This window comes from Camelus bactrianus, chromosome 25 (genome assembly GCF_048773025.1).
Source record: "Camelus bactrianus isolate YW-2024 breed Bactrian camel chromosome 25, ASM4877302v1, whole genome shotgun sequence".
NCBI classification, from domain to species: domain Eukaryota; kingdom Metazoa; phylum Chordata; class Mammalia; order Artiodactyla; family Camelidae; genus Camelus; species Camelus bactrianus.
The window spans coordinates 26,010,657-26,034,066 of NC_133563.1; the positions used below are offsets into that span (position 1 = coordinate 26,010,657).

The 23,410-nt window shown below is 33.8% G+C and overlaps 1 protein-coding gene across 6 annotated transcripts in view; it reads right to left on the reverse strand.

The window, feature by feature from the left end:
- Positions 1-8,733: 8,733 nt before the first annotated feature.
- TMEM65 (transmembrane protein 65) overlaps positions 8,734-23,410 on the reverse strand; it is a 45,286-nt gene continuing 30,609 nt past the window's right edge. For all 6 annotated transcript variants that reach the window (XM_074353025.1, XM_074353024.1, XM_074353026.1 and 3 more), the window contains 4 exons: positions 20,742-20,796; positions 19,815-19,857; positions 17,857-17,962; positions 8,734-14,045 (listed from right to left, as the gene is read on the reverse strand). In XM_074353025.1, coding sequence (XP_074209126.1) covers positions 13,935-14,045; positions 17,857-17,962; positions 19,815-19,857; positions 20,742-20,796 — 315 coding nt within the window. In that variant the 3' untranslated portion in view covers positions 8,734-13,934. The remainder of the gene's footprint in view (positions 14,046-17,856; positions 17,963-19,814; positions 19,858-20,741; positions 20,797-23,410) is intronic.

The following is a 23,410-nucleotide window of genomic DNA, read 5'->3' on the forward strand; positions in this document are numbered from 1 at the left end:
GTGGCCCAATAGAAAGTTTATGGAACCACCAACGCCTAGAAAGGGTTATAAAACAAAGAGCATAAGATTTAGAGGCCAAAGACCTGGATACCAGAGAACCACCTCTGTCATCCACTGTTGGTGACCTTGAAGTTCTCAGAATTCAAGTTCCTTGCCTATGAGATGAGGTAAGGGATACCTGTGCCTTCAAGGTTATTGTGATGGTCTATATGAAATTTTTTTGTCAACTAGAGAGCTCTAGATAAATTATAATCACTCTTTTTGAGCAGGCTTAGAGGTGGCAGCAATCAAAGAAGAATGACCAAACAAGGCACACATACACATCCACCCCAGACCTCTGGAACATGTAAAGGGTGGGGGTAAATGCAGAGACAAAAGTCATAGTAGATGTGTGAGTCCCTGTTTTCCAATGCATTTAAACAGCACACAGGCATCTAGCAAGGCCAAACTTCAGGAAGAGAAAGCTCAGTCTTTGGCCTGTGGGGCTTTTGAGTTGTGTGACTGAATGCATACAAGCCCTTTACATGATGTGACTGAGGGTTAGGGTCTAAAACTTGTGATCCCAGCAATATGATGGGGCAGAACCTTGGTTTCATCCTTACATCATAACCCCAGCACTCATCAGTTAGCAAAATCAAGAGGTTGGAGTCAAATCTAGGGGGTCACAGCTGCATAACATGGCAGAACCTCAGTATGCAGCCCAAGTCTGCCACCTTGGTATTCTCGGTTGCAGGAGCACCAGTCCAACTAAACTGCCACTCAGATTTCTGCTGTCAGTTGGTCTGACTGTCTTAAACTCTCAGCTGTAGCTGGTTTCTCTGGAGTTTTTCAGAGGTCACCCTGTAAGGAATCAGTCTTGGTTAGGTTAGCCCTTACTTTTCAGTGGGGTAATAAAGAATATTCCTTTTTCCTATTTGAGTTCTGAACTTTTCAAGAAACAAAAAGAAGATTAAAAATATCAGCCTTATTGCTGTTAAAGCCTAGGGAGGAAATACGGGTTAGGTGTGCAGAAACAACGGGCTTCATAATTCTGCACTGCAGAATTAGACAGACCAGCTATCAAGTACTAGGTATCTTTTGTAAACCATGGGCCTTTCTCAGCAGCAGAAAAGTGTTTTCTAATAAAATTATTAAGTGGCTAATTTCTCTGCAGAGGTAGATTCCAAAAAGGACCCCCAAAATGACAGGAGAGGAGCCAGGTTAGTGACTGAGAGAGGCTACGACTTACAATAGATGGCCCGTGAAGAAGTTAGTGCTATGAGATTAAGTATTTCCTTAAGAATCCAGTGAACTGTGGTCATCCCATTTCACATGAGAAAGGAGGTATGTCTGAAGTTTTCCATTAAATGGAATCCCCATTTCACCTCCATGGATGTTTAGTATTATTACAATTTAAGATAACAGCCATCCCAATGACAAAGCCATTTCCCATGTAATGTCTCTTTCAATCTTAAAACAAGCCTGTGAGATAATAAGAGTGTATGGAACTCATTTTGCAGATAAGCTAAATGACTTGCTTGGGATCAAACAGCTAGTAAACAAGAGACCTGGGGTTTAGGTTTAAGTATCATTTGAAAGAAACTACAGGAGTTTTATAAGACCTTACTAGCTTTTCACAACACACAAGAAAAAAATTGGTAGGCTCCAAATCATTGCACTTCAGTGCAGTTATTTTAAGGGTAGCAGTGGCAAAGGAATTTCAAAACTATCTGTTTGATCTGGGTTATCATTTGGTTGCTTAACTTTCATCAAGGCATGTCTAATAGACTGAGATTTCAATATTTAAAATCACACTATAAATGTGCAAAGAGAACGAGTGGAATGTTTTCACTTTCCCATTATTCTCAGCTCAAAAATATTCAACAGGTTCCATTTTTTCCCCCAAATATTTAAGCACCAAATTGAAGGCAGGAAGAAGAGCCCTAAAAACTGCTATCTTCACTATGACCATTTTCTGAGCACTTTCTATATGCTGAGAATTTTGCCAGGCATTAAAAATATATAATTCAATCCTCACAACCTTGTAAGAGAGCTGTTACTGTATCAGCTTTATAAACGGGACACTGAGTTGAGAGATTAGTCCTCATGTGTAAGTTCCCACAGTTAGGAATTGATTGGCTTAGAACTGTTGGATTCCAAATGACAAGTGCTATTATTAACATGGCTAAAGAAAAGCAAAGGACTTCAGCGATGAAAGTAGATCTTCCTATCTGACCAACTGCCAGATCTGTCAGCAGCAACCATTCCCCTCAGAGGCTCAGAGGCTGAAGGCTTAAAAAGAGAATTGAAAATGGGTGAGTAGTTTAAATCTATTCATGTATTTTTAATGAATTTGAAGCTCTCTTATCAAGTCTTTAGAAGTTCAAAATTGATATTAATGCTAATAAAAATATATATAGAAATAGGGAAAACCTATAATATGCTATCATGATAAATACCAAGGACACAACAATGAATTAGATATATCGCCTTGGCCTCAGTGTTGACGCATCACACAACAGACATAAAATAATAGTATCCAGAGGGAGCCATGGTAGCATGGAGAATTTAACTCAAAAATTCACACTGAATTTGAGTGATGGGAATGTTAGCTATCTTGATTCTGGTGGTGGTTTCATTGATATATACATCTATCAAAATTCATCAAATTGTACATCTGAAATGTACAGCTTACTGTACAGGAATCATACCACAATAAAGGTGTTAAACAATAATTTAAACTAAATTGACGTCTTGCTCTCTAAGATTGCTGTATTTCATTTATATTTTTCCTGAATTGGAGTAATTCATTATTTTTATTTAAAAGGGTACATTAAGTCTTAGTGCAGAGTAAAGATTAGCTAAGATGAATATGTCAAAATGACTTTATTGCCCAATATGTTGAATTATATAAAAACAAAAAAAACTATAATATAATGCATTATAAGAATGTAAGGTGGGTGGGTATAAGCTCAGTGGTAGAGAGCATTCTTAGCACGCACAAGGTCCTGGGTTCAACCCCCCCTCCATTAAAAAATAATAAAATGACACACAGCAAAAAAAAAAAAAAAAAAAGCCGAAAAAAAAAAAGAGTATTATTCTAAGAAAAATATAGCTAAAAATAAATTACAAAAAAAAAAAAAAAGAACTTAACAGCAACATTGTGAACCATGTGGAACTCTCACTAAGAATCACAGAATTCTGGAGCTTGCAGATACCCAAAGATACTCTCTGATACCAGAAGATCCTCGAGGGAAGGGACTGGATCTCATGATTCTGTTGATCTACTCCCCTCAAAACTTTGCTCCTTACTGGACATCAAACATCAAATAATAGGAGTGAGTACAGAATTTTTTTTTTCTGAATTGCATTTTCAATCTCTAAATTTTACAGAGACAAAGAGGAAGGCTCAATCTTAAATTAGTTAAACTATTTATTAGCTGTCTGAGTGGGAAGAATATTGCAGGAAGATATAATTATAAAACCTAAATGTAGCTGGGATCTGGCCTAGAGTATTCAGTCTGTTTATAAAACATGCCAAATATCAGATGGCATGCAAAGGGTAATGTGTTAATAGCAGATAAGCAAAACATTGGCTGCAATTTCTAGGAAAGACTAAAGAATTTGGACTAAGATTTGGCAGAGCTGCTCCACAACATGCTTTGTCTTTTGAAATCTAACTGCTTAGAAATAAAACGGACTTGAAATAAATGAGGAGAGTTTATTTTAAGCACCTTAAGCATTGTTCTTAAATCTTTCGTTTCCTACACAGGAAAACATAAACACAAAAAGCACCGTACCAACCACCAGAATGTTTTCTCTAGAAATTCAAAGCCCCAAAGCTACCCACCCCTCTCTTCAATTGCCTAACACAGTATAATCCTATAAAATTTGAAGGAAAATAAAAGAGCCTAGAATTTGGAATCAAAAGAGTTGTATTTAAATAAGGGTTAGCTACTTAGCTTTGCAACCCTTCTCATCTATAAAACTGGGGATTGTATTGTCCTTACCTATTTTGCTCCCCAAAAATGCTGTGATTATTAAGATATTCTGATGGCTTATCAATAGTTGCTGTCTGCTTTTGCTTGCTATTGAGATTATTATTTTAAATGAGTTGGGACCTACCTTTTCTACCCTACCACTACAATGACACATTTGCAGCTTTAGTTTTTTCCCACATTCCTTTATTCCTCTCCTCATTTGGGGAAAATTCAACACTTATTACACAGTGTGCAAGGTCTGTGATCATTGCAAAGGGAAATACAAAATTAGTAAGATCCTACTTTCAAGAAACTTACGATAGAAGGGATACAGGGGGCAAAAAAATGCCCATGATAAGGCATAATCTGGAAGGATAGATTATTATAATAATAGCCTCCAATGAATAATGCCTCCCTGTGTCCGTATGCCTTTGCAATATATTGCTGTTCCTCACATCAGAAGGGTGAAGTCAATTTCCCCATCCCTTTAAATTTGGGCTGGTTTTGTAATTTGTCTTGACCAAGAGAAGGTGGCAGGAGTCACATAGTGTAAGGTCCAGAATATAGGCATTATGAGACCTCATGATTTCCACTTTTACTCTCTTGGAACCCAGTTGCCACACAAAGATTTGGTTAGACCACAAAATGACAAGAAACCACATGGTGCGAGAGATCCCAGTCTTCTATCTATGCCAAAAACATCTTAAACCCTCCAGCTTCTGCCAACTCACCAGCTGACTGCAGCCACATGACTGAACCCAGGCAAAACCAGTAGCGTAACTGCACAGCCAACCCACAGAAATGAGACAAGTAATAAAATAATTGGTTTCAGCCATTAAGTTTTAGAATAATAAATGAGACGTCTAATAAATACTATAATGGAAGCAAAAAGTGATTTTGGAATAAAGAAGAGTTAGAAATTATTTCCTGCTCAGAAGATGCGGGGTGGTGATGGTGGTAAAGAAAAATACGCAGTAATAATGGCTTTTATCGCTTTTCCTTTCACTCTTGTTTTTTGGAGGGGGCGTATTTTAACATAGCTTTATTGCAAATATTTAAAGTATAAAATTTGATAAGTCTTGGCATATGTAAAACCATCACCCTAATCAAAACAATGAATGCATTCATCACCCCCAAAGGTTTTATCGTGACCTCTTTATAATCCTTCCTCCTCGCTTTCCATCTTGACAACCAGATGTTTGCCATCCCTATAAGCTAGTTTGCATTTTCTAGATTTTATATAAATGGAATCATATAATGTGTACTTTTTTTGTCTGTCTTCTTTCTGTCAGCATAAGTATTTTGAGACATATCCAACTTGTTGCATGTATCAATAGTTTCTTTCCATTGTTAACGTGTATTACATTTTTCCAAAGAAGATGTACAGATGACAATACAGGCATTTGAAAAGATGCTCAACATCATTAATCATCAGAGAAATGCAAATCAAAACCACAATGAGACATCACCTCACTCCTGTCAGAAAGGCTATCATCCAAAAAGACCACAAATAACAAATGATGGTGAGTATATATAGAAAAGGAAACCCTTGTACACTGTTAGTGAGAATGCAAATTGGTGCAGCCACAGTATGGAAGTCCCTCAAAAAAGTCAAAATAGAACTACCATATGATCCAGCAATTCTACTCTTGGGTATACAGCCAAAGAAAATGAAAGCACTAATTCGAAAAGACACATGCACCCCAATGTTCACAGCAGCATTATTTTCAATAGCCAAGATTATAAAAGCAACCAAAATATCCATCAATAGGTGAACGGATAAAGAATATGTGGTGTATATATACATATATATACACAATGGTGTACTACTTAGCCATAAAAAAATAAAATTTTGCCATTTGCAACAACGTGGATGGACTTGGAGAGTATTTTGCTCAGTGAAATAAGTCAAAGACAAATACTGTATGTTCCACTTATGTGGAATCTAAAAAATAAAACAAACTAATGAATATAACAGAAAAGAAACATACTCAAAGAGAGCAAACTAGTGGTTACCAGTGGGGAGAGGGAAGGGGAAAGGGCACGATAGGGGTAGGAGATTAAGAGGTATAAAGTACTATGTATAAAATAAGCTACAAGGATATATTGTGCAGCACATAATATAGTCAATATTTTATAATAATTATAAACAGGGCATATTCTTTAAAAATTGTGAATCACTATGTTGTATGCCTGAAACATATAATATTGTAAATAAACTATACCTCCATAAAATAAATAAGTAAATAAATAGAAAGACAAGGGGGGAAAACCAATACAATTGACTTCTGTATATTGGCCTTATATTCTGCCACCTTGAGAAACTCATTTATTACTACTAGTAACTTTTCAGTAGACTAATCAGGATTTCCTACATGATTATGTCATCTACAAGTTAAGATGGTTTTATTTCTGTATTTTTAATCTGAATGTCATTCATTAATTCATTTACTCATTCATTCATTTTTTATTTCATGGGCTAGAACATCCAGGACCATCTGAATAGAAGTGGTAACTGTACACATCTTTGCCTTGTTCCTGATCTTAGTGGAGAAGCATTTCAATCTTTTACTTTAAGTATGATGCTAGTTGTAAGTTTTTCATAGATGTTCTTTATTAGGTTGAGAAAGTTCTCTTTTATTTCTCATTTGCTGAGAATTTTGGCCAAGTATGGATGTCTGACTGTTCTATTGGATTTTGTCAATTTATTTATTTGCATCTATTGAGATGGTCACATAGAGGAATTAGGTCCTTAAATACCAATGATTGTTCCCCTCACCCCCACTCCCAATCACACTTAGAATTCAGTTCTTGGACCTCCTCTCCTACACTCTACAAACTGAGAGACATATATATTACAATGGCTTTAACTAACATCTGTGTGTAAGTAACTTCTAAGCATATATGTTTCATCACAAATTCTCAACTAAAATTGAGAACCAATATTCTCAGCTTCTGAATGTACTCTGTCTACCAGGTTATCCTCTATATGTATCTGTAAAGATAAATACAGGTAAGATAAAGAAGCCAATGCCTATTTCTCAATTAACTGACACTGAATTGTAATGGGATCCTCAACTTGAATTTATACCTTTTGTACACTGATTGAGATCCTTTAAAGGTAAAATCAGGAAAAAATCTGAAATCTGAGAACTTCCCCCCCAAAAAACCCAAAAACGAAAACCAAAACACAATGCTGCAGGATTTCTTAATCTTGGTACTATCGACACTTTGTGCCAGACAATTTATCGCGGGGGCTGCCCGATGCATTGTAGATACTTGGCAGCATCCCTGGCATCAAATCCACTAAATGCCGGTAGCACCTCCACCCACCCCTCACTTATGACAGCCAGGAATGTCTCCATATGTTATCAAACATCCCCTAGAAGGGGGCAAAATCATTCCCAGTTTGAGAACTACTGATGTAGTACTTGCAATAGATCAATGCTCACACAGAGATCTAGTCGAAGAGCCATTTAAAAAAATCTGTTTGAAGGCACTGGGGAGCCTCTAAGCAGCTAGGATATGATGGGTTTCCACTGCCTTCAAATAAATAAGCTGAGGGATGGTGGTGGTGGATTTAATAATTTATAGCAACTAATGATAGCTGTGTTGCGCTTTCTTTCCCTTCCTGAAAAGAAACTGTCATTGCATACTGGGTGTTTAAGGGTAGACACTTTTTTTCATTTATAGGTTATCTGACACCACAAAGTTGGTTTAAGACATTATATAGAAAATGGCACATTCCCAGAGTTGAGTGCAGTCATTGCATGGAAACTTGAGCCCAATCTTTTGCAAATGGGTGTCTCCCAAAATGTCCTTCCCTTCTTCCAATTTTTGGCTATACACTTGGCCATACCAAATGGAGAGATTTACAAGTATCTCTTTCAGCTTAGTGAGCGCATGTGATGGAGGCCTGATAGGTAAGTAGATGAGTCACATGGTAACTTAAAAAAAGTTGGATAAAGCCCTTTCTTTTTAGTTCCCTCCTCCTGCGTACAATGTGGATATAATAGCTGGGACTTACGCAGTCATTTTAGACAATGAAGTGACTTTGAGGACAAAAACTACACATGATAAAATGGGAGGATGTGAATCTGGGTCTCTGACTACTTTGGGGAGCATCACCCTTACACTAGCCTTGGAAAACATGCCCCAGTAACTTTACATGAGGGAAATAAATTTCCATCTTATTTCAGCTCCTGTTATTTTTAGGTTTGTCATTTACAGCTAAACCTAATCTAAACTAACTAAAAGTTCAGGACAGCCGTTCTCAAAGTACAGAAGTGTGGTCTACAGCCTCCTGATTTTCTTTAGGGAGCTCGTGAGTAGATGAACCACAAATCAATCTACTTGAAGCAAAATGTGTCAAAGTTCAAAAGTGATATAAATGGGACACAAGAAGATTCTCAGTACTGAAACAGAATGAGTTGGGAGTCAAGCGAGAAGTCAAGTTCCTAGCGAGGACAGCATAGTGATATGGGTAGCACTGACTCACACATTAAACAACCTTCTACTGACAAATACCGTGTGTCAGCGGCTGCACACAGCATTAAGGATAGAGAAGTAAGCAAGACAGAAGAGACTCCATCCTTCGGAGGGGCTAACATTTAAAGCACAATCAATACCTTCTTTTTCCTCTTATGAAATGTGAGCTCTTTACCTGAGTTGGTATGGAAGAAAGAACAGTTAAAATTGTTAACAATTAAAGAGTGAACTAAATTAACTAAGATTTGTTCTCCTCCTCCCACATGGGGGTGGGAAAGAAAGAGACAATGTTTGATTTAATGCTTTTAAAGTAACCATGTAGGACATAAAATATATTCTAAAAATTGCATTTCCATCAGTCTGAAGTTAAGGAAAAGAAGGAATAGAAAAAATACATTTGAGACAAGGGACAGAGATACAGACACACTGCAAAATCAACCCACTGCAAAGTGGGAATGGTAGGGTTACAGGGTGGTGGGGTGACATAACAGAACGAAAAATCTTAATTCTAATTAAGGTACCTAACAGTTTTCTTTGACTCAATTACCTCTCTTAAAGCCCATTTATATCTTGCATCTGCATAAGTATTTTATAAATAGTAAAGCACTATATAAATGCATAGCTTTCATATTAGCAAATACCAAGTCTTCACCAAATTCCAGTTATCACAGAAAATCCTTTTATCATACAGTTTTTGAGGGTTCTCCCCACCTACCCCCCAAAGTAGTTCCTTCAAGTTTAACTCTTTAGTCATCATTCTCACATTTTATTCACTTAAACAGAACATTTGACTTGTAGTTGCAGAGAAATTATATAATCTATCATATGCCTACTCTAACTTTTTAATATTTAAAAGTCAATAAACATTTTGTTGAAATTTCTTTCATTCATAAACTTATCAATAGCTTTAACCTATGTATGATAAGGTTTCATGTAAGTACCAATACAAAACATCATGTGCTTCATACAGCTGTCAGCATAAGATCAACAGATCCTGAAAGTCCTGGGGTTTCAAAATTAGTGTTACAAGTCCCTACTTCAGTCACTACTTCATTTCTGAAAGTTAGAGGAGAAAAACTAACTTCAGTGTTACAACTCATATACCAATAGCATTCACTACTTTGGTTAAAACAAGTCATCTGTTAGGAAGGTTTCACTTATGAGCACACAACAGACACTAAATTATTTGCTGATAGTGATATCCACTGACTATGAATCCCATGGTAGCTTCCCCAGGCTTCTGGGCCATTTCCCTCTACTGATGCCAATAAATATGCAATAGTATTCATTTTAATATTTAAATATTAATATTTGGGCTTAATCCAGAAAACATGAATAATACAAAACAAACAAGAAAATATCTTACAATGCTTTCCAGTGAAATGTATTTCATATGTTGGAGATTTTCTTAACATCAACTTTCTGGAACCTAGCATGGTACCTTCTCTTCCTAGATATGATGTTTATGCTCTCACTTCATTCAGGTCTTCCCTGACTGCCCTATATTAAAATAACCACACCTCCCCACCCCCTTACATTGACCACCAGTACCTTCTAACCCCCTTGTTTCATTGATCTGTATTGTACTTATCACCACCTGTTTAAGTGTATATTGGCTTCCCTGTACTCTCCTCCCCTACTTACGCCTCCCACAGAATAAGCTTCATGAGGATAGGGATGCTCGGGCTGTTTTTTCAGTGCCTTGAACAGTTCCTAGCACATAATACACAACCAAAAACACAGGATTGTTAAATGGGCTTTGAGATTTTAAGTAAAATTCCCTTAAGTTATAAGTGAGAAAAATAATTCCACAAATAGGTTTTAAAAAGGGCCCTAAACAGAGAATATATATATATATATATATATATATTTTTTTTTTTTTTTTTTTTTTTTTTTTTACATATATATATGTCCTGACTGCAATGATAAGTAGTTAAGGACACAGACTTCACACTTGGACAAAGCTAGATTCTATCCACTTATGAGTAGCGACTCTGTGGGCAAACGAACCTCTCCATGTCTCAATTCACCCAACATGAAATAGGAATAATAACAGCACCAACTTAACATTGTTATTAAAAGTGATTAAATATGACAATGTGTGTAAAATACTACAGTACATAGCAACAAATAAATGCTTAATAAAAGGGAGCTAACATTATGCTCATCATCACCATCACCATTTTACTCAGGTTCCATAGCCTAGTTACTAATATTTCCCAAATAATATAAGAAACTATCTAGTTTCTAAGTCTACACAGCAAAGAAGCAGCAAATTAGAGAGAACAACTGCCAGAAGAGAGAGCAGCAAAAAAATGAGAAGAAAATGAAAACTATTAAAAAAAAAAAACAACCAGATTCTGGAGGTACTGCATTACAGCACAATAATAATGTCCATAGAGGCGCTTAGCCACTAAGAAAAAGATTACATTCTATTACCTTTAATACACTCTTTTATGATAGAAAGAAAATATAATCCGAAAATTAGGAAGATTTACTTCAAAATGGTTTACACAAAAATTTGATGTAAAAGATAAATTTTGAAATGTATCTTCTAGAGAAAGGGAGTAAAGTAAATGAGGTGTTATTATATAGAAGACCTGGATATCTCTGCTGTAAATACCGTCACTGTAATTTACACCAATTTTCCCATCTAAAGTTTTTTTGACATCCTATTAAAGGTCAAATTCTCTCAATATGGGATCACTCTTCTCTCATAATCTGTAACGTCATATTATCAAGTGTGGACTTCAGGGAAGTGGTGAGTAGTTCCATTTGACTGTTTCAGTGACATTGCTACAATCCTGTAACAAATCTGCATTTATCAATCCTATCTCCTTAAGCTACAGAATAACCAGGGTTTTCTGAGATTAGGAAGAAAATTAAATTTTAAAATCAAAACCACATTCCAAAATTTCTTAAAAGATATTTTTTTTGTTCAGTTCCTCTGTAAAAACATTGGTCACCATTTAACATACAGTGGCAACAAAATGCACCCAATTTACATGCATCAACAAGTCTGTAAATCATAATACATAGACAATATGAATTTTAAACGAACAGTACTGACACAGCTCATGTTGCATTTAACCATAGCTATAGTGCTCCCAATATAGAAATAGCTAATAGGAGAAATAAGAATTCCAGTTTCAATCTGCAATAAGGTTCTTCGTGACAAGGAATATGAAACAACGATTACAAGAAGTCATTATCTTAAAGGGAACCATTTTTCAGAAGTCACTTTGTGCAAAGCACCATACTAGTGTAGAATAAGATCTTAAAAAAATGCATACCTTAGATTAAGGACAAAAGGGCTCCATTTTTTTAAAACTAATTAACTGAATATTGTAAATTTTTATCATGTCCATAAATTAAAATGCTTTTCAATATAAAGGTTATATACTCCATGTGTTTACACCTTAAATAAGTCTACAGATGCCCAGCTAAACTAAGAGATTCCGTAGGACTGTGTTATTTTCAAGAGCAAAGAAAAAGAAACAATAATCAAAAGCCCTTTCTAAACTCACAGGCAAGTTTTCTGAATATGGGATTTAATTAATAAAAAGAAAATGTAAGCACCACAATAAAAACGTTCTTAGAAAACAGAAAGAATGGCAATACAAGTTAGGGACAAAAGCACTTAAACATTTCCAAAAAAATTTTTTTTTAAAATAACCACTCTAATCCTATCATCTGAAATAATAAAAAATTTTTGATGTGTCTGTGCTATTATGTAGAAGATACAAACCACAATTCAATTTAAGATGTCAAGTTTTATCATTCTAATTTGATCAGAGATGTTATATTATTTGTACATAATAAGAATGTTATATATTTATTTTTATATTGTATGATTTATTTTTCCCTCATAAATCTATGATTAAAGAATAGCATTAAATTATTTTGAAGTGCACAGAAGAGAATTCAGGACAAACTGCTGTGAGAAAAAAATAGCTCCTCTGAAAATAAGAGCTCAAAGTAAATATGTGCAAATAAAACTTTAAAATAAGGTAGCTGTAAATACAGCCATTTTATAAGTTTCCCTTCTTTTACATCTATTTAGCAAAATACATAATTTCAGTGGCCCAAATAGTAATTTTAATTTGTTTTTCTCCTCCATGATGTATTTAATTACTCTTACAATTAAGAGTAATTTTTTAGCACGTGTAACAGATCACATGCTAACAAACTTTAAGGGTTCACAGAATTAAAATTTATGATTCACATCTATACTTAAGTCAGATATATAAGATTAAAAATAAGTAACTTCAATCTAGAATACGATTTAAACACAACAAAAACACAAAAGGACCAAGAAGGGAGAAAGGGTTTCTCTTCATGTAACTTTTGACTACTAGGCTATATATAGCAAATAGCAAAATATAAAATATTTATTTTTCACCTCAAAAGAAGTTATTCAGAAATTAAATTCGCCAAACAACATATAACAACATCAGGATTATGAGTACTCAAACTCATTCAATTCAGATGAGAAGCCATTTTTAGGGGAAAAAATAAATTCTTCCCAAACAATATAGTTTGTATCTGATCAACCTTACAAACACACCTCAACTTCACCACTTATACTATAAAACTTCTTAACAGTTACCATTTTCTACTTCTGTGAAAAAAATTCTTTAGCCTCTTAATTATCCAAACGTCATGTCAAACTACTTAGTTCACCTTAATTCTACAATCCCCATTAAAAATTCCCTAAAATAGTCATTTTCTTTCCCTTAAAAGTCAGAAACCACTGAGTAATTATTCAAGTTTGAGAAATTAAAAGTAAAAAAAAACCTCAAAATAATATACTTGTTAACATACATAGTTTTATGTAATAGGGAGACCAAAAAATCATTCATTCTGATTAATATCTGGCTCTTGAGACAGTAAGGTCAGAAAATTAAAGTGAGTGATAGCCACATAAAATACTTAACGTCTCTGTCCATTTTGAATAGATGTAAAAGCTTTTTTAAAAATGACTAAAATTATATGATTGTAAATGTTTACTGTGAAACAGTACAAAATTGATGTTGCCAAAAAAAGAGTTAAAAAAAAATCTTTAACTGATATTAAACACCCTAAGTAATTTGGAAAAAATCTTAAGGTTGAATCGTAACTACAGGGAACGTCAACAACAACAGGAAAGGCTTCCATGCACGTACACGTGGTGAGCAACAAACAGCCAAACCCCAAGTCAGCACAGTACATCAATGACTTCTACTTAAATGGTATTTTGGTATAGAAAGAAAGAAAAATAAAAGGTAAAATGTTGACTGCCATTGATGAAAAAGCATTTCAACAATTTACACAAAAGTTTTTTAAAAAGATCCTAAGAAAACCAAGCCACAATAAGTTAGTGTTTTCCAGAATACATGCTGAATTATTTGATCCCATATCTATTACACTGTTACTGTCTTAATTCCTAAATGTTGTGACAGCATATTTAATAATTGAGGTACATTAGTTTACATTTTTATAGGTATTCTAAGAGAGTTGATTTTTCTTTTCCAGTTTTTCATCTTCTTCACTTCCTCCAAAGAAAATCAAAGGGAACATTCCTAGAATGCAGCCAATAGTCACCCCAACAGCTTTGCCCTATGGAAACAAAAGCAAACATTTTTTGAAAGTTATTTCATCCCTGTAAGAGGAGTTCTTGCTTAAGTATGTATGATTTACTAGGTATTGTAAAATTCAACTGTGACTATATTTCTTTCGATTATAATAACTTAAATATAAAAATAATCTACAAAAAGTTTCTAAAACCAGTAACATGTAAAGTTCAAAGCAACCAGGATATTTTTTTTTTCAAATTGCCATGAAAATAACATTAAAGAAATATTCAAGTAGAAAAACACTTTTTAAAAACTGTACATATATTTTAGTATCAAAAGGTAGGAAGAAAGAAAAAAACCTCACCAAGTACTCTCAACATATTTGGATTTGCTACCCTTTGTATATATTTCTTTTCAATATTTATCTCCAAGTAAACCTGATTATATGTAGGTCTAATCATTACATAGACGTATCTTTGTTTTTTTCCTCACTCCTCCCCTCAAAGCCACACAGGGTATAATAAGCTCTTTTCCAAACTGTTGCATAAACTTATAAAAACTTCTAAATTCCACTGAATTGATGGGCCTGTAATCTACCTAAACCTCTCCTTACTATTAAAAATCACTGCTACTTTTCCACCATTGTGATAGAACAATAAACGTTTCTGTGTATAGTTCTTCCTTGGTAATGTATTTAAAAATCAAATAATATGAATATTTGTGCATATTCATAGAGTACTGGCATGCTGTCTAGCCTAGACAAAACTGCAAATATAGATATACCAATTGCAATATATTTATATGTATAGATACACACGATTTTTCTGCAACCTTGCCTATATTATGGACATTTTTTTAAAATGTGTTTGTAAGTGATTTTTAAAATTTGCATTCCTATGATGACTTTCAAGGCTAAACACTTTTCAATGTCTTCAAACAAACATTTACTGAGAATCTACAATTTGCCAAACTCTGGTAGGTACCAGGGAAACAGGGACTAATCAGTTGCAGTCTGTCTCTCTCCACCAGGAAATTCCAGTCAGTTATACAGAGAAAGGCAAATACACTAAGTCCTTTCAAACAGTATAGATGCTAAGACAGCTACATAATCTACAGTCTTGAATAAAATGTGCTTTCCTATACTTTGTCCATTTATCTAGGTTATACAGATTTTCTAATAAATTTCAATAGTAGACATTAACATTTTGATAATAGCTTGCATAAAAATGTTCAATTCTGCTATTTTGCAGGTTTTGTTGTTGTTGGTAGCAGTGATACCCATGTTTTATCAGATTTGTCATTTTCAGATGGTCAGATTTGTCATTTTCATCATATCAAATTTTAAAAGGTATCACTCCTGCAGAGTTTTAGTAAGCAGAAATTTTCTGCGTTTCGGATGCTGATAAAGTTAATCCTAGATTCTTATTTTGACCTTAGATACCATTTGTATTCGTTTATATATGCTTAAGAGAGATTGTATTCTATTTTAAATTCCTAATTCCTCATATACATGAAATGACCATTCTAACAGGTTCCACTTCCACTTCCCATCCATTCTTTTTAGAATGCCTGTTACTATGGTGCATGGAAACCCAGGCTTTCCTCCTCCCCCCGTCCCCCCACTTTAGACATTCCAGCCAATAAGTTCCAACCCAGTAATCTCAATGGGACATAAAGTCAACAGGGCAGAGAGGGAGAAAAGAAGAGTGATACCCTTTTCTGGCTCCCTCATCTAGGACCTGAAACACATTTTTCCATTGTAAAAACAGTTACTTATGTATTATTATCAGGTCTTATGATAATCTAGGCCCTATTGTTAACTACACTGGGGTTAACCTGAGGATTTGAGTACATCTATAACATTGTTCGGCAAGAAAATATTGATCGAGTTTCAGACTACCAAGTTACAAATGAGGCTTTAAAATACAACTTTCGTCAACTGGAACCCTGCATGTGTACTGGTATATACTCTTTCATGGGTAAATTTCAGTGTTGGCTTATGTCATGAATAGATCACTAACTTCAACTACTTCAGGTTGTAAGTAACTCAATGTTATATTAAAGAGTGGAAGATGTGATCCTAACATAAAATCAGCAGAGTCAACCACGAAGGAATAGAATCACCCCATATGCTGGTGGGGGTTTATCAAAACACACTCACATACACACACTATATATATGTATACATACATACACATTAGTTTAGTAACTGAGGCGCTTTTGTCATAGAAGACGGGAAATAGACCTGATTAGGCTATAGAAAGAAAACAGAATTATCAATTATGTGAGAAGAGGAAGCCTCAGGAAAATAATCTTCACTCGATCCCAACTGAAGCGCTAAAATGTTAAGTCAAATTGTTAGAATGTTAGAATATCTTTACTTGTCAACAAATAGCTAGTCTCACTTCAATTTACCTGCAAATGGTAGGATATGGAAATATACATACATATATATATATATATATAATTTTTTATATAGGTCTAAGGTAGAGTCTGAAAATTTGCATTTCTAACAAGTTTTCAGGAAATGTTAATTCTGCTGGTCCTGACGACATTTTGAGAACCACTGCCCTATACAATCTCACCTTCTCTCATGCTTTTAACTACCACCTACCTTTTCAGTGAGGCCTGCAGTGACCTTCCTATTTAATACTGCAATCTGTCTCCATCCTAGCATGCCTAACCTCTTTTACCCTGCTTGGCTTTCTTTTTTCCTTTAATCCCTGTAACATTTGTAAAATTTTAACGTACCAAATGTGTGTCAAGATATTTAATTGTCTGTTTCCCCCTACTAGAAAGTAAGGTTTGCCAGGAAAAAAAAAAGATCTTGTTTTGTTAACCAATATTTAAAACTCCTAGACCTACACCCTGCATGTAGTAGTAAACAATAAATATTTGTTGGATGAAAGAATGATAATATTCATCATCACTAATTTATATCTAATTTTTGACCATTAATCCAAATGCCTATTAGGTGTTACCACCTGAATGTACTACTAACATCTCCAATTCAACATGTCCAAAACAGAACTCATTATCTTCCCTTAACACACTTGTTCTTACCCCTTTTCTTCATGACTTAATTGATGGCATCATGATCCATTCAGTTTCTTTCACTATCACTCCATCACCTAGGTATGAGGTTCAATCTCTTTAGCATAGCTTATTCATAGACAGGAAAATGTCTTTCCTCTCTGATCCACTCCTACCTCTCCATTGCTGTTTTCTGCTGCTGCTTCTGTCCACAACAATTACATTTTATAGTCCAGCAACACCTAATTTCTTATATTTCTCTGAACACATCCTGTTTTTATTACGCTTTTCTACTTGCTAGTCGATAACACTTGGAATTCTCTTGTTCACCTAGTGAATGTCTCATCAATAATTTTAAAATAAGTGTAGATCTAATACTGACAAAAATCTCCCCACCAAAAGAAACATCTCTCCACAGTTAATTCTTTTACTGGTGTTACTGCTCTATCTAGTGTATAATTCCATTACTGCATATGTCACACTAAACTGTGATTTGTTCATTATGTCTAGTTCTCTACCTACACAATTCTCAAAAATAACTATAGTTTATTACTCAGTTTGCCTTCAGTCTCAGCACATAACTGATACTCTTCAATATTAACTGAATCACACAAAGAATTTTAAAAAAATCAAGCATACCTACAAAAAATAAAAAGTTGATAAAAATTACTGTTTTTCTGAAAACTGTCAAATCTTGGACAATTTCTGTTAAAAGTTCCCCTCAAATCAATTTTAGTCTCAAATTTCTCAAGGGACTGAACTATACAGTGTTTTGTCCTGGCTACTCAAGCCCATTATCATAAACCATATAAAGTACTCACCAAATGTGTACTAACACGTGTTTGCCACATGTCAACTTGCTTTGGTGTGAGATCAGGAATTGACAGGCCTAACCTGGAAGCCAAAGCTTCAACGTAGCCTGCAAGTCTTTAAAAAACACAAGAGGACAGAATATAAGTTTTTAAAGAGACATTGTCCTCACACAGGAAAAACTAATTTACTACAAAGATAAGATAATTTTACACCTGTAACTGGCACTCTGAAATGATGTAAACATTCTTTTACAATTTTCTTCTTTATTATGTATAAATACATGGTTTAAAATTTTTCATATTGACATATTTAATACATAGGTAAATTAACTGACTTAGAGCAATTAATCTCTACTACTACTTTAAAAAGAACAATTCAAGGTACAGAAAAAATTTTTACAATTACAATTTATGCATTTATTCCAAATTCAAAGCAAAGCCCTTTAACATATAAGTTAATAACTGTTATCATAAAACAAAAAATTTCCAAAATTTATCAGATATACTAAGAAAAACAGCTTACAATTTTCAGAGCAATTTCAAGTATTTGTCAATTCTAAGTTGCCATTGCTTATTAGATACAATCTTACATTACGAATTGTAAGAAAGAAAAAAAGCTGCCAATTAAACTATGCATACCATCAACTATAAGATGGATCCTAATGTCAGATATATTAAGTTCTAAAAACCTGTACAATTAAGATTGGTGTAATGTGGTATTTGTTACTTAATGCTGTTTTTTTTAAGGCAGAGGAGAAATAGTTCTTAAATATAAGACTCCTGACAAAATCTTTCTCTTTAATAACAAACGTTTAATGATGCAATCTAAAACTAAATGGCCTTAAAGGTCTACTAGATCATTTGTTTCTATTAAAATATAAAAAGTTATCACAGTGGCTGTATAAAATTATCCTTATCAACCTTATTGTTGGAAAGTGGGAAATGGAATGTTTAAAGGGTAGTATCACTGAAGATTTATGCCAGGAATTCCAGGAATATAAAATTTCTGCCTCAGCTCAGAAGCATAGAAACTTTGTTTTTAACAGTAGCTTTGGCTCCAAACGCTAGTGCAAAAGTCTAATACACAAGGTTAGATAATGTAGAAGCTGCCTTTGCCTTGATTATAGGGCTAAGTAGACTTCTATTTGACCAAAATCCAAATCTCAAAACCATTCTAATGAACCAAAAAAGGAAGAAACAGAACCAAAGACTGAGCAAAAGAGAGTATGTTTATCACAATAATTAATGCCAGCTTCGTCTAATTTGTACTTCCCAGGCTTCCCGAAGCTCAGGAAGAAGACCAGGCCATCTGTCGCTTGGAAGAGAGAATGTAAAAACAGAAAGAGAGAAAGCTGGCCTTTTGCAAATAGGCATCCTCAGTTTGTTTCATCATTCCCGCCACACGGAATAAAAAGAGCAAAAACTAGCCAAGCCCATGTGTGCTTTGGCCATTATCCCCTTTCAAAATTCCTCTCTCTAGAAAACATGCCCAGTCAGTATCCTCCCATTTGAGCCATATCTCTTATCTTTGGGCTTAGTGAGAGGAGGGTGAGGGTGAAAAAATGATAGGGTTTCTTACTTTTAGTCCTGTATCATCCTTGGAAACATTTACAAAATACATATCAACATTTTAGTATATGAAAATCCAACTCTGCTTACATTATAGTTTTAGGAAAAATTTTGGATATATCAGAATTGCTTGAGAAGATTATTAAACAGAAAATGTCAGGGCCCCATCCCCAGAGACACTAAATCTGCATGACTAATTCTGCAACCTAGGTATCTATATTTGATGCACACCAAAGATTTAGTGCTACTGATGTAGAAATATTAAATTAAAAAATCTAGTTCTAAAACACACACAAAAATAAATGTCCCTCTTTCTTATCCTCTTCAATTAAAGGAAAATGGAGAAGAGAAAGAGAGCAAGTACCTACGTGCACAAATGAACAAATGAATGAACCTACCCAAGACCTGCTAAATCTGACACAAGATTTCCCAAAGCAGCAGCTAAAAAAATGAAAAACAGACAAATGAATTGTTACATAGAAATCAGAAAAATCATTATAATACATTACTATGTAATCAATAAAGCACTGGTCTGAAAGAGTTATCACATTTCTCAAACTACAACAAATATATCCAAAGTAACTCATTTGATAGCTCTGAATCTAAGATTTCAAAATAGAACACCATTTTTCTGAGATTATAGTATTCGACCTCCAACAAGTAGTAGGCTTTTTCTGATGGAGCAGCCAGTTTCCATTTTAGCTTCAATATTAAAACACCTATACAGCATTTTGTAGTTGTAAGTTTCAGATAATTTTTAAGGTAATTTGGATACTTGAAAGTTAAAAACTAAAGCTATATGTACAGCTCTGACTTTCAAGAAAATCAAAGAGAAGTACTGTCTTTTTCATTAACTCAACTACTTCATGTGTTCCATATAATAACACAACACAGAATCATTCCCAAATTTCACCATCATGAAGAATAGAGTGGTAATTAGGGGGACAGAAGGAGACAGAACCAAATTAGATTTTCTATCTCGTATTTCCTTCCTTGATTTTCCTACCCAATTTGAAAACAAATAATTTAATAGAGAAAAGGGTAGGAAGCTTTAGGGTAACACTGAATTAAAAGAAAAACTTTAACATAGTCAATATAGTAGATTATTGTTACCCATTAACTAGCATAAAGTACTTAAACTTTCTCAGAAAAATATGTGCTATATACACAAAACTAAAAGTTAGAGGAATAGTATTAAGGAGATAAACCAGTAGACAACTCAATGAACAAACTCATCTAAAGAAAAGTATCCTCTCCTAAACCTAATCTACTAAAATTCTTCATAAATATACAATGGAATAATAAAGATTACTATTACTAAATACCTGCCATAGTTGAAATTCCCAAAATAATTCCAATAGACAACTCAATATGGGTTCCCTGAAAAATGATTACAAAGAAATTAATCTTAAAAATTAAAACTGGACTATAAAATAGCAAAGTATTAATAAAACAGATAAAATAATCAATATACATCAAAATTATATAATAAAATATGCATAAATATACACATATATTGCAGCAATTCACTTATTAAATATATGCATTCATGCAGAAATGATACATTTTATTCATTAAAATTAGGCTTTCATAAATATTAAAAATAGCAACACATGTAGTAATACAATTCATCATCAGTAACCTAGAATTCATATTTTCCCATCACAGAAAAGCGCTTTAATGCTCTTTGAACACAAAGATGACCTAACTTTACAACTCTGAATGATACAACTATACTATTGATATTTACCCTATAAAAGATTTAAAAGACAGACTAAACCAGTGTCTAAGGATCCAAAGGATCACAGAGTTCAAATCATATCCTTATATCACTTAGTTTTTTCATTATTAAGTAATGAGACTGTATGATTCATTTATAAGCAACAACAGCATTTAATACAATAGAGCTACAGCAAAAAATGAGGCGCCATTGTATTTTCACTGAATTTATTCATTCAGGGATTTTAAGACTTTCTATGCCCATCTCATTTCTCTAGAGAAAACGGGCTCATATTTTTACTTCTACTTTAAAGAAAAGGAACTGAAGTGAAGAAGATTAAACCACTTTAATGGGTTATTATGCAGACTAAGAAGAAATTCTAAAATCTTTTGTGCTAATTCAGTTCCAGTCCTTATGCAATGCTGCCATAAATGGCCTTAATTTTCAAAAGCTCTCTTGAATACTGATACTTGAAAATTTGTAAAAAATTTTTTAAATTTCAATGACATTTGTAGAGGAAAAAAAAGAATGGCCTATTTAGTATGTAGAAATATTGCATTATTCAATTATTTACAAAGCTGAAGAGAAGCTGGTTTCATTTCTTCAATTTTCTTGCCCCTAGGCCTTTTGGTTCCACTCCTTTAAAATATAATTCTTGTAGAGTGTGGACCAAACAGCCTGATGTACAAAAGTTTCCCAGGCACTTAAAATTGCAAGGTTGTAAAGCTACCCAAAGAAACAGATTTCTCAAGAAGAAAAGAAAAGAAAAGGCACAAAGAAGTATCTTTATATAAGGATGCAAAATGACCTGGAGCATCAATATAGAAGAGAGGCATCTGACAGCTACAGTGTATAAAAAATAAATACAGCATCTTTAACAGCAATGAATCATTAGAAATGACCCAAGAAGAATGTTTGCCAATACATGCGTTTAAAAAGCATTTTTTTAAAAAAAGCATTTAAGTGCTTAATCATTTGGTTGAATTAAAAAAACCGGAAAGTCCTTCTAATAGTATGAAAAGCCTCATATAAAGTCTAAGTCAGTTTGAAGGCAATGGACTATCCACTCCTTTCCCTTTTCGCATAGTTACATCAAATTTTATGTTAACAGGTAAGGCAGAAATTAGAACTAAATCTAATACTAGTTATGTTAAAAGTATACTAGGTTTATCACATTAATACAACTAATCTATGCTAGAATTCTAATAAATTCTATCCTAATTAAACTGTAAGAGAAATAATACCCCCAAGCCCCACTAAAATATGTTATAAAAAGCAATCCCAATAATATAAAAATACAATTTAAAAAACTATGAAATCAAAAGCTTGGTATGAACAGCAGCCAACAATAAAGGTCAAATCTACTACCAGACGTTATACAGGAATTTGCTTTTCTGACTACAACTAGGGTAGCAGCCAAGAGAGTATACCTAACAGGAAAAACATCAAATGGTATGACAGGAAAGAAGAATCAAATAATTTCTTGACTTAATATCTTCCAACAGTCACAGCCATCCTATAATGTTAGAAGGCAATCAGCATTTAAAAAAAAAAAAGGTGAAAAACATTCTTAAGATTATAATGTTCTTACTTCTTTTTTCATAGATTCTATAGTTATATAATTTATGAATTTTAGTCTCACCAGTCTATTAAAAAGCCTGCTTGGAAAATTTCACTGTTCCTGAATTATTCTGCAAATTTTTCACAGGATAATGTCTTTACCATACCTATTAATCAGGTTTAAAACCAGTGGTTTAAATATTTAATTCAGTACTATATGAATTAAAAAAAAAAACTAGTGATAAGTCTCAGAAACTTTTCAATATAAACTAGAAAAACAAGTATTACTGAATTAGAGTGAACCATCTCAGGGCCTGGAAAAGTAGTCCACTATCAGTGATACTAATAATGAGACACAGGCCTCAGTAACACAAAACAGGAACGATATTACAATAATTTGACTCTAGAAAGTGGGTGTTCTGTTTGTTCTGTTAGTAGCTGTATTAAACACAGATATCTGTTACTTTAGATATTTATTTCAAAGAAATAGTAAGACCATACTGTGAAGGTTTTATCGTTTTATCCAGGATCAAAGCAGCTACCGTTTCCCTATTCTGATATCTCTTCAAAATTTCTGTGCACCCCTCTTTATGTAAAATATACCATCACAATACTTCCCTGTAGCAAGTCATCATTTGACTATCTGAGATCTGCCCAAGTGAGATGAAAAAAGTAAAGATTATTAAGATGGTAGAATGAGGGATACTAGCTGTC